The sequence below is a fragment of the Hyalella azteca genome, unplaced genomic scaffold, assembly GCF_000764305.2.
Source record: "Hyalella azteca isolate HAZT.00-mixed unplaced genomic scaffold, Hazt_2.0.2 contig3643, whole genome shotgun sequence".
Taxonomy (NCBI): domain Eukaryota; kingdom Metazoa; phylum Arthropoda; class Malacostraca; order Amphipoda; family Hyalellidae; genus Hyalella; species Hyalella azteca.
The window spans coordinates 159,119-168,722 of NW_025933885.1; the positions used below are offsets into that span (position 1 = coordinate 159,119).

A 9,604-nucleotide genomic window follows, 5' to 3' on the forward strand; every position below is an offset into this window, starting at 1 on the left:
AGTTAATGTTAAGAACTCTTAATGAATACTCAATATATCTTTCCTGTTTTTATTATTTGAATTTGTAATATGTTTCTCAGAACGGTCTCGCTGCTGACGGAACTTATGAGCAACGAAGAATCGGTTGCTTGCTTCAGACGACGCCAGCAGGCACTCGGACACACGTTGCCGCTCGGTTCATATCTATTGAAGCCCGTACAACGAATACTAAAGTATCACCTCCTGCTTGAAAACATCTTGAAGAACTTTGATGGAGAGAAGAATAGCGATGGGTGCGATTTGTAAAACATAAGGATATACCGTCGTGCACATTCACAATATACGTGTTATGTATCACAATCCATTTAGCCGCATTGTTAAGCATTTTTGAAGCCCAAACTTAAATTATCCCTTGTACATCTATTTTGGTTTGGATGAAATTTCTCCTGATACCGAAGTTTGCTTACTGTTTTTAACTAATTTAACTGTTTTAATTTAAGCTAATTTCTACTCCCAGATACAACGTCATACTGAACGCTCGGAACGCAATGACTGGAATGGCTCACCATATCAACGACATGAAACGCAAGCACGAGCATTGCGTCAGAGTGCAAGAGATCCAAAGTCTTCTCTATGGTTGGATGGTAAATAATGCGATAGTTTCAGGGTATTGTAAAAACTGTTGCCGCTGGTCGTAGGAAACGCTGTATTCTTACTGTACATGGTTCTGGAGTTTGGTGTTTCATTACATATTAATAGGATAGAGCTGGATGTAACTGCACTCACCGAACTCGGTTACCTATCTCAATGAAATAAATTTCGACTGTTACAGAACTTCAATTTTTGGCAGTTTTGTACGTACATTATCAGTTATACATTGAAAATGCGAATCTATTTTCAAAAATGGTTGAAGGCACACTTTATCAACTTTGACCATGCAGTATCAAATTCTTGACTGCTTTTACTTACGAAATTCGTGCGACAGTTGATATTGTGGATGTTGCATGTTGAACAATTTGCCTCATACTGTATAATACTTGAATGCGTTAGGCAAATCATCAATAATCCACTTCTTACGGACTATTGTAGTTGGTAATTTTATTCTTTTCATCTTTGTTTCACAATCATTCATGCAATTTTTTTTCTCAGGGCGCTGACTTGACGACTTTCGGGGAACTCGCTGCTGAAGGAACTTTTAGGATAGTGTCCGCCAAAGGAATTCGACACGTCTTCCTCTTCTCTAAGATGCTGCTCATCTGCAAGAAGAAAATTGAAAACATCCTTGTGTACAAAGCTCATATCATGGTTCGTGTTAAATTAGATACATTATGTCGGCTTTCTTTAAGACTTACTGCAAACTTATAAATTTTTAGCAAATTTCATTTTTTTCACGTTTCCCTCATTAATATGTTCTGTGTGCAGTGCTCCAACTTGATGTTGATTGAGAGCATCCCTAGGGAGCCGCTGTGCTTCCAGGTCATTCCTTTCGACAACCCACGCCTGCAGTACACGTTGCAGGTTAGTTGGTGCAGCGAGAATATATGTCATATAAGTTGATGTCTCTTAATTTAATTTTTGTTGAAAAAAAATACATAAACCATTTAAAATTGCCGTGGCAATGCAATCTTTCGATGTCCCTAATGATTTAATTTTCGTCGCAGGCTCGCAACCGAGAACACAAACACGAATGGACGCAGCAGCTCAAGCGCCTCATCCTAGAGAACTACAGTGCAGAGATCCCGCCTCATGCGCGCCAGCTCGTTATGGAGCTGGGACGTGCCAAGCAAGATGGTTAATATTACGCAATGAATGATAATATTTTTCATGAGATTATATTAGTTATATATATTTTTAATTTCATTGCACATTGTAGTTGTGAACATACTCTCCACTTTTAAGTTATACGTTTTATAATTGCAAGTATCGTCTGCATTTGAATTATAAATAATTGATGCAATCCAGTGATCAGAGAAAGTACAATATTTGGTTATTTGTTAACCATCTAACAATTGCTGCAGAAGTGTTACCGGCATCTTCTAGTGGACGGCGTCAAGTGACGTCAGCAGGGCCAGAATATCTGCAGAAAAGAAAACGTCGCGGCCGCCGGGCGTCTGAGGTGCCGTCGACCCCCGCCACAGGCTCCTCGAGACTCAGGCTACGGCGGCTCAGTAAAGACTCCGCGGAGGTGAGCTTAGCTGGCATCATGTGAGGTTTTTGTTTATTGTTGTAGGTACTAATTAGCTGCATGAATTCATACACGTGAATCAACTTTATAACAACAGACATAGAATATAAAATCTTTAACTTAATTGAATTGATTCAAAAATTGTAGTAATGAAAATTATTTTCATAACCCGCCTGGCATCAAACGTAGAAACGTTGATTAAACGTTGTTTCAACGAAACTATCGTGTAATATAGGTTGTTTCGACGTCATTTGCCTGGTATGAAAGCTTCTTGTTTGCTGCTAACTTGTTGATCATGACAGGATAATTTTCCTCAGATATGAAGCTAGTATTCTCTTCTCTTACCCTTGAATTTCTCTCTAATTTCTTAATCACAGAGTGGACGCAGTCGGAGCGCTTCTCGTGGTCGTGACACTGAAGAAGATGACGATGGCCAGCGCTCTCTCGTGCCGATCATTGATAGGCCTAAGGTGAGAAATTTAGAAATATAATATTTTTATTTAATAGAATAGAATATTTTTATTTCAAAATAGAAGAAATAATACATAGGAATATAAAAAATGTAAATAATATATAGAAATACAATAACGTAGAATATTTTTATTTCAAAAATAATTCAATGGAGTGCAAGCACGAGCACGGTGAAAGATCCAATGTTCAATCATTTTTTCCAGTCTATTTTAACGCATCCTGTTGTGTTTGTCCGTGAAAGAGAAATATCGAACGATATGAAAGTTATCTCCGATGAAAAACACCGTGTTAAATATAATTACATTAAATTTCTTGTCTCCAGCTGCGACTGAACATGTGGCGACGACGGTCAGAACCGAACGTTCAGAAGAATAATCCCAGCCTCGAGACTCCGACCACTCCCTCGTCTGTTTACTCCACCGTACCTTCCACCCCTGATACTCCTGCCACTGAAAGCGCCTCTGGGGCAGACTTTCCTGGATGCAGTCATGAGCCTCTGCCCTCTCCAGAGGTGATTGAGAACTTCCGGTGTAGAGCAGGACATTCAACAGTAGATGGAAAAAACGTGTGTTTATCATCTTATCTTTTGTGAATGCGTCGAATCTTGATGAGGCACGCTTGCAACATTTGATTGATCACAATGTTGTTTCATCTCACACTCTGATCCTTGCATGGTATTGCATTATCTAGTTTTTTTTTTAACTTTTGATAGAGATGAATCTTATTACCACGATTTCCTCATTGCGATCAGTGTTTATGGTATGGTAAAGCGATGGTCTTAATTATGTTATGAACGTTCTCAGCTCATTCCTTCCTCTTGTTTTCCGGCTCCGTGCATTTTTCTCTTATCCATCATACCTTTTTTAGTACAAAAATATTAGTATTGATGCAAAATTGAAGAAACATTGAGCTACTGGGCACAACAAGAGTTTAAAAACGGGGAATAGTTTCTAGACTTTGTCAGAATGATTGAATCGCTATTGCGAGAATTGTCTTTTCCAACACCGTTCAATAAAATTTGTACTGTTCAATGCAATACAGTCCCGATTCTTAATACTGATTCTAAATTATTCTACACGATTACCATCATATCACTAAATCACACTCAACAAAGCAGATGGGGTTCAGTAAAGGATTAAGGTATTACTCTGTTACTTCTATTTATTTCAAATAATAAGTCTCTAAGTTTTCATATCTTTGAGAGTCTTGGCGCCTGTAATGTGCCGACATAATTGCTAAGGTTTCCATGTTATTGGGTTGGTGTGTGCGGCCACCAGGTGATGCTGGTATCGTCCCTGCCCGCCTCCTGCTGTCCTACTCGCCTATCTTTCACAGGCCGCTGCTCTGTTCTTCTCGAGCCCGATGACTCGTCACAGCTATCTCAGCCAAAACTCTATGTAACTTTTCTGGATTTCTTAGTGTCGAAACTTACAGAGCGTGGCACTAACATATTTATTTGTGTTTTCAAGTTCCTGAAGTTTTTACATCTTGGCATTCTGTTTCTGTTCGCCAAAGTAAATACTCAATGACAAATAACGTTTTTTGCTCATTTCTAACCAAGCCTTGTGGTTTTTACATTAAAAAAAATTTTTTTCCTTCGAATAGTCCGTCGATTTTAATACTTACACGTGATTGTGTCAGTAGTAAATAACATGCATTTAGATGGATGAAAGGCCTTTTTTGTTGTTTTTTGTTTGTTACTTCCTGTTGAGATTTTAACTGGTCGCACTCAGTGTATAGCTTCTTATAGCTTAATATTTCTAGACGCGCTTTATAAAAAATTTTTGTTTTGCAGGTGCAGATGGATAGTCTTTCCATATCGGAGTGTGAGCGTGACGACAACTCGAACGATTCAAAACGTGCTGACGAAGAAGACGGCGAATCTACTCAAGAAAATCTCGAAGAGATCGTTAGCCAGCTATTGCAGCACAATCTGCACCTACGGAAGCTGCTACTGAACAAACATCGGCGGGGTTTGCAGTCAAGAAAGAGAAATCGTGGTATTGCTGCTGGACATGTTTCAAATACAGCATCAGAGACATCTGACACCGAAAACGATGACGTAATAAGTCATGACAGCGGATTACCAATCACGAGCATCAACAGCTTGAATAGCATCAATCACGTCCCACCACCTCACGAAACTGCTAACGTTTGCATGACTCATGAAACTGGGGTGGAACCTAATCTTAATGTTGACGTGAGCGAAAAATTGAGTGAAAATAATGTAGAATATTATCTCGATCGTCATGGCAAGAACTGTCGCGACGATGGCGATTACATGGCAAGGAATCCCGACTCTGCACCTCGAGAGACTGGGTCTTCTAGCGAATGTACTTCAGTCTACAGTAGCGCCGTTTCCATCAGTCAAAATAATTGTCCCACTAAATCCAATTCTACGAAAACCGTGGATATCTGCACAAGAGGATTGTCTGACTTTGGCGCTAGACGAGCGGCAGCTTTCAGAACATCAAATTCAAGCTTCGATAATTTGAGCAATACTTGGAGTTCTGTGAGAGGGGCAACTCCTGAACGACGCTTCATGGATAACTCCTCCGTGGGTTCAAATTGTAGCATCAAGTGTACGGCTGGGGAAAGTGGCATTGCTAGAAGCAGCGAGTTGAGAAGATTATCAGTTAGAAGAGTGCAGTCATTCTCGTCGGAAACTAGCCTAGATAAAAGATATTTGAGTTGTGATGCCAGAGATGTTGCAACAACTGCTGAGGAAGATACTCAAGGCTCTCCAACATCAGGAAGCAAAGATCGCCGAATCACGATAGCAGTTTACGACAGCAGTGGCGACGTGATCGGTGATCATCAAAGTGATAAATGTTCCGTGAGTACAAGTAGCACTTTACAACCCAGTTCTCCTAACGAAAGCACCGTTTGCGAAGATACTTTTACGGACTGCTCTGAAAATATATCACTTGGAGGGACTTTAGATGTCCATCCTGAACACAAAATTTATACCAGCGCAATCCTTTCTCGAAGCAGTCTCATGAATATGATGAATAAACTCATCAACGCCAGAAAATCGTTCACTCAGGACGAAGTTAGCTCAGTTGCTAGTGGCAGGGAAACTCCTTCAGAGAAGACGCCAGGAAAGATGGTGTACACGATGGCTCGTCAGTGCACCAAAACACTCAAGGAAAGAATCAAACAAATAAGATCCGAAGAGGAGTGCAGTACGGTTACAAGCACTAGACCGTTAATATCAAGCCCTATCTTGAAACCTACGTTCAGTGGTCCCGTAAAGAACGATAGTTGTGACAAGAGCACGAGAGCACTTTTAGAAATTAATTCAATGTCTCAATATAAGCAAGGCAGCTCAACGATCGGTGAAAAATTAGCTACGATCAATACAGTTAATGTTAAAAATGACCAAAATAGTATTGAAAGCAACATAGAAACCGGAGTGGCATCGTTATTATCTCCTGATGATGGAACTTCTACATGCAAAAATTCATCACCTTCCGATACGCTTAATGGCTTGGATGAGCTTAATTTAGATGACTCATCCGGTTCATTGGAAGAATTCGACGGAGAGAATTCTGGTGGGGATAGTTATTACGAGCGGTCTTTTGAAGTAATCGAAGATATGCTTGAAAATGACTTATTCCGTGATAGTGCCATATATAGTGATCCTGAAGATCCTGACTCCAAAGTTAGCGTTTCAGATTTAACAAAAAACTTCCCTCGTAGTATCCTGAATAGGGTAAGTAAGAGTCCGAGCGTTAGAAGCGATCGAAGCAATTCTAGTGGCTTGAACAGCCTCCCGAGAAGATCTCCGAGTTTTAAATCCACTGTCTCAAAATCTGGACTCAACAAAGATCTTGTAGACAAGGAGAGCAACCCTGAGGCAAATGACGTGTGCCAAACAACCGTAGTTACTTCGGACGGATTATTGCATAACGAATGTGATTCTAGTGAAAAAACGGCTGTGGGATACGGAAAGTCCGATGTCGCAGCTTCGTCGAATGTATGTACACCTGTCACGATATTACAAAAATCTGCCGGAAATTCGAGCGATGCGAACTTCAAGTCTTCCGATAAAGTCACCGTTTCTAATTTTATGGCTGAGTCTTTATCATCCGAATTACACAAGGAATCGAAGGAAAATGAGATTTTATTAAATCCAGGTTCAGTAACTTCGGATAAGTGCATCTCAATTGGATCTTCAACCTTGACGTCACATTTTCACGAGGTTCTTGCAGTTATTCCTTCAGGATCGCGTGATCGAGACATAAATGCTTGTATTAATTCATCGTTTGTCCTCGACACTTCCAAGAGTGAAATAACTGACGAAAAAGACGGCAAAGCAACAGTTTCTGTGACCGACGAAAGGACAACTCTAAGCTCCCCGAAAATTCCTTGCGCTACAAAAATTTCTCCGGTGCGCGCTGACAGTCCTCGTAAGAAGACACCTCCTCCTGTTCCCGCAAAGCCCGAAAAAGTTTGCTCAAAGGCAAGCAGGAATTGTGGTTCAAAAATTCTGACTCACCTTAAGAACCTTGAAGAAAGTTCCAAGTTCTCTAGGACGACTAATAGCCCTGTTATTGAGCTCGATGGTATTAAATCCTTAGAAGAAAGACGGAAAGAATTGAAATCTAGCACAGAAGTTAATTGGCACAGCAGAGAAACACATTCCAAGATAGTTAATATAAGAGAAAATAATGCCTCTTCGGAAAACGGAGATGAATCCTCAACGTCAAATACCATTGTGAATCGAGAATCTTTGGAAAGTAGCACAGAAAAGCATAAAGTGCCTTCATCACCTCTGATGTCCGTCCGCTCTTTCGTAAGTCGAAATGTCGCCAACGTGACTACTTCTATTCGATCGTCTCGTGCTACTAGTCGCCACACAACCATCCTTAGTTCAGCAGTTGAAAATAATAAGTTGCCTCCAGTGAACAATCCTATCAAGACTTCTGTGGAGGGCGCCGAAGACGAGGGTCACTCGTGTGAAAAATTAGACAAGGGCATTATCCACACTCGCTCTCCCGTCCAGAGTATCAGCATCACCAGACGGAAGTCCATAAGAAATATTGGTAACTATATCATCAAATTTAATACTCGATCTAGTTCCGTGCCGCCCAAACTACACGAACGTTCAGAAAATCGTCAGTCATCTTTACCGGCGAAATCATTGATCGGGAGCAACAGTGATAGTGGAGCCGACACTTCCTCTGCTGATGAGGCACGCAACGATGTTCAACAAAAGATCTCATCCTCGACATCATTCCCTGAGAATATCGTTTCATCTGTGGAACTAGGATCCTTGCCATGCGAGCCTTCACGTAAATCTTCGGGTAGCGTTGGCCCTCTGTCGTTGCCGTCTTCGAACACTGATAGCGATGACAGCAGCAGCAGCAGGACTGCAGGAGTAGTTATTCAAAAACGCAGGCCCAAAGGATGGGTTCGACACGTGGTAGGCAAGCTTCAACAGTCCGAAAATGCCTCTAAGCCTAATGCGCCTGTGACTGAAGTGGAGGTCGGTTAAAAATATTTAAGTTGCTGTTAATGTGGCTTTATAACCGTACTGTATTTCAAGTATTCTTGTTTCTTGTGTTCATATTCAAATATCTTTGGGCATTTTCTGTAGTTTCGTTGGAGAAAATTTTTACCCTGACATTTGACCGTTGCTCATTAGAACTGTCAAAATAACTACGTAGGCACCTAACGTCGAAGAATTCAAGTTTTGATCACGAATAGAAGCTCGCTTTGTATTGCATTATCAAAGGATGCGTTTGCTTCAATTTATATTTTGCATGGAAATCTATACTTCGGCATACGATCTGCCAAGGGAACTTGATCTCACTATTTCGCGCTAAATCATGTCTATAATTGTTGATCTTATTCGTCTGCTAGTCTAGCACGTCATTGTTCGAAATGAATATTTACACTAGCAATAATAAAATAATTCATTATTGATTTGCTTACGCGTACGTGATGACCCAAGTATTTTTTTTGCTAATGAAAGTTATCTATACACAATAACTATAGCATCAAGTATCGGGAAAGAATTTTTTTGCAATTAAGGCTATTTACATTGTGCTCTGAAATCCCTGATATGACAAGCACAATCACTGCCATTTATTTTAATGCAGTCATCATGTGTTACGGTTTACAACAAAGCTAGATCAATTGCAATACGAGTTAGTATCCCGAAGCGCGCGAGAAATTGTGCTCGCTCTGCTTCTTTTGTGAAGCGGAGCGAAGAAAGTCTTCAATCATATCGGTCATATAGTATATCGTTATTAAACGTCATAATTGAGATATTGATATGAGTGGGGAAAAGAATGAAAACGTTTCGAAAGAACATTCATTTCGTGTATCGATAAATTATTATTCCATGTTTTGTTGTTAGTCACTAAAGTTTAATAATAAATATAAGCAAATCTAAATCTCGCTCATTATTTCGATCGTGGATACCTGCTGTTACAGGAAAAATAGATCCAATACTCGAAATGAGATTCTCACTATTAATTACTAGGAACCTTACAAAATATAAACAAAATTAACGAGAAATTGTAGGATTCAGCGTTTGAAGCTTACGGAAGTGAGAAGATTTTAGTTCTCGTTTCCTCATTCCAACATTACCCGGAATTTTATTTATACTGGTTCATGGATGAAAAATTGGATTTCAAATTAGCAAAATAACATGAAGTGCTAGTAAATATTTGTCTACCACCACTAGTTTGCAACAATAATCGGTAAAATTAATAAGGTACAGAGCTGAGAAGACCATTGAAATAGATCCCAATGACTAGCATAACGGAAGATATCAATTGCACTGAAATTCAGGAGTGTAAAAATCAACGCAATTTAAGTGTAAAGGAAAAAAATTATTATTTAACGTGAATAGACGTCATGGGACAGCAGTACAAAAAGAATTTAGAAAGCTAAATTGGAAATGTGAAATGTGCTATCGTTCAGGGGCCGTATTATCAAAACTTCGTAAGTACGCAA

At 39.8% G+C, this 9,604-nt stretch overlaps 1 protein-coding gene across 3 annotated transcripts in view; it reads left to right on the forward strand.

Moving 5' to 3' along the window:
- The window catches only part of LOC108669569, a 73,187-nt gene extending 64,148 nt beyond the window's left edge, over positions 1–9,039 (forward strand). For 2 of the 3 annotated variants that reach the window (XM_018156944.2, XM_018156942.2), the window contains exons 6-15: positions 81–272; positions 497–623; positions 1,129–1,284; positions 1,402–1,497; positions 1,641–1,770; positions 1,998–2,164; positions 2,542–2,634; positions 2,958–3,146; positions 3,913–4,032; positions 4,431–9,039. In XM_018156944.2, coding sequence (XP_018012433.1) covers positions 81–272; positions 497–623; positions 1,129–1,284; positions 1,402–1,497; positions 1,641–1,770; positions 1,998–2,164; positions 2,542–2,634; positions 2,958–3,146; positions 3,913–4,032; positions 4,431–8,135 — 4,975 coding nt within the window. In that variant the 3' untranslated portion in view covers positions 8,136–9,039. The remainder of the gene's footprint in view (positions 1–80; positions 273–496; positions 624–1,128; positions 1,285–1,401; positions 1,498–1,640; positions 1,771–1,997; positions 2,165–2,541; positions 2,635–2,957; positions 3,147–3,912; positions 4,033–4,430) is intronic. The other variant, XM_018156943.2, reaches the window with a different exon arrangement.
- Positions 9,040–9,604: the final 565 nt, after the last annotated feature.